The sequence below is a fragment of the Mastomys coucha genome, unplaced genomic scaffold, assembly GCF_008632895.1.
Source record: "Mastomys coucha isolate ucsf_1 unplaced genomic scaffold, UCSF_Mcou_1 pScaffold21, whole genome shotgun sequence".
In the NCBI taxonomy this organism is placed as follows: domain Eukaryota; kingdom Metazoa; phylum Chordata; class Mammalia; order Rodentia; family Muridae; genus Mastomys; species Mastomys coucha.
The window spans coordinates 1,256,806-1,258,187 of NW_022196904.1; the positions used below are offsets into that span (position 1 = coordinate 1,256,806).

The 1,382-nt window shown below is 50.5% G+C and overlaps 1 protein-coding gene across 1 annotated transcript in view; it reads left to right on the forward strand.

Moving 5' to 3' along the window:
• Leng8 (leukocyte receptor cluster member 8) overlaps nucleotides 1-1,382 on the forward strand; it is a 9,815-nt gene that overhangs the window by 7,564 nt on the left and 869 nt on the right. The window contains exons 13-14 of the mRNA XM_031385077.1: nucleotides 5-93; nucleotides 176-383. Coding sequence (XP_031240937.1) covers nucleotides 5-93; nucleotides 176-383 — 297 coding nt within the window. The remainder of the gene's footprint in view (nucleotides 1-4; nucleotides 94-175; nucleotides 384-1,382) is intronic.

Here is a 1,382-nt window from a genome sequence, read left to right on the forward strand (position 1 = left end):
TTAAGTCACTATACGCGGAGAACTTAGCAGGCAACGTGGGTGAATTTACTGCATACCGAATCCTCTACTACATCTTCACCAAGAACTCTGGAGGTGAGAGGCCCATCCCCAAGATGGAGGGTGCCATGCCCAAGGTGGTACCATGCCACCTGACCTCTAGTTATCTCCTGTGCAGACATCACTACGGAACTGGCATACCTCACGAGGGAGATGAAGGCAGATCCCTGTGTGTCCCATGCTTTGGCACTGAGGGCAGCCTGGGCCCTGGGCAACTACCACCGCTTCTTCAGGCTCTATTGCCATGCACCTTGTATGTCTGGCTACCTTGTGGACAAGTTTGCAGACCGGGAGCGCAAGGCCGCCCTCAAGGCCATGATCAAAACGTATGTGGCACTGCACTCTGCTGCCTTCTGTGCTGTGGCTCTGCCACGTCCCCTCCACATCCTGGTCAGCCTTCAGCTCCTCTGCTGGAGTCCCCTCTCAATCCTGTTCACACCCCTGGCCCTCATTTTTTTCCTCCTCGGCCACCTTCAGTTCTAGGTTTTCTCCCACTGTTGTGACCGCACTGCTCCTGGTGTCATGTCCTTTCCTTCTCTACACTCCTTTTCTTTTCACATGAGTTTGGAACCTGGTTTATCTTCCCCCCTTTTCAGGGCCTTTGCCTGCAGCTATGCTGCTCCTCTTCCTGACACATTAGAAAGGGGAACTTGGTTCATACTGCTAGCAGTCTCTTGAACTGAGACTTGTGCCCATTCCATTTTTGACTATCAGAAGTCTTGGATTGGGAACCTGCAGCACTGAGAGTGGTGTTGCAAAGCCCTTGGGCATCAGACTGCATTGAGGCTTGCCCATATGAGGAAGAGATTCCCAACACAACCACTTCCCCAGATATTTTGTTTGTGGATGCTGCTGCCATCTGGTGGTAGTGGTAGTGACCAGGGATGCTGTTGCAGCAAAAGAAGTCACAGTGTGTGCCAGTCTTGCCAAGGTTGAAAAATGCTGGTCAAGAGCTCTGTCAATAGCCTTGAGGGGCCTTGAATGTCAGGCTAGGCAGCAGTGTTTTGTCATTAATAGTTCCGTTATAGTGGGATTTGCAACTTATGGGTCAAGAAACTTGTTCTAGAATTTTCTAAGTCAGTCTACCTCAAGGGAGGAGAAGCTGTGACTCTAGGTTTGACTAGCTAAAATGAATGGACATCAGGCAACTCAGCCTTTTGTAGTCTAGTAACCTACTTGATGGGCAGCTTTCAAGTTCTGGCCTGTGTTGACCTCATTCTCACAGCACCTTTCCTATGAACTTAGCACAGCAGACAGATCCCTCAGGTATCAGACTCATATTCCTACCATAGCCTGAGGCAGGCTGTCCTGTCCAGGGCCATAGG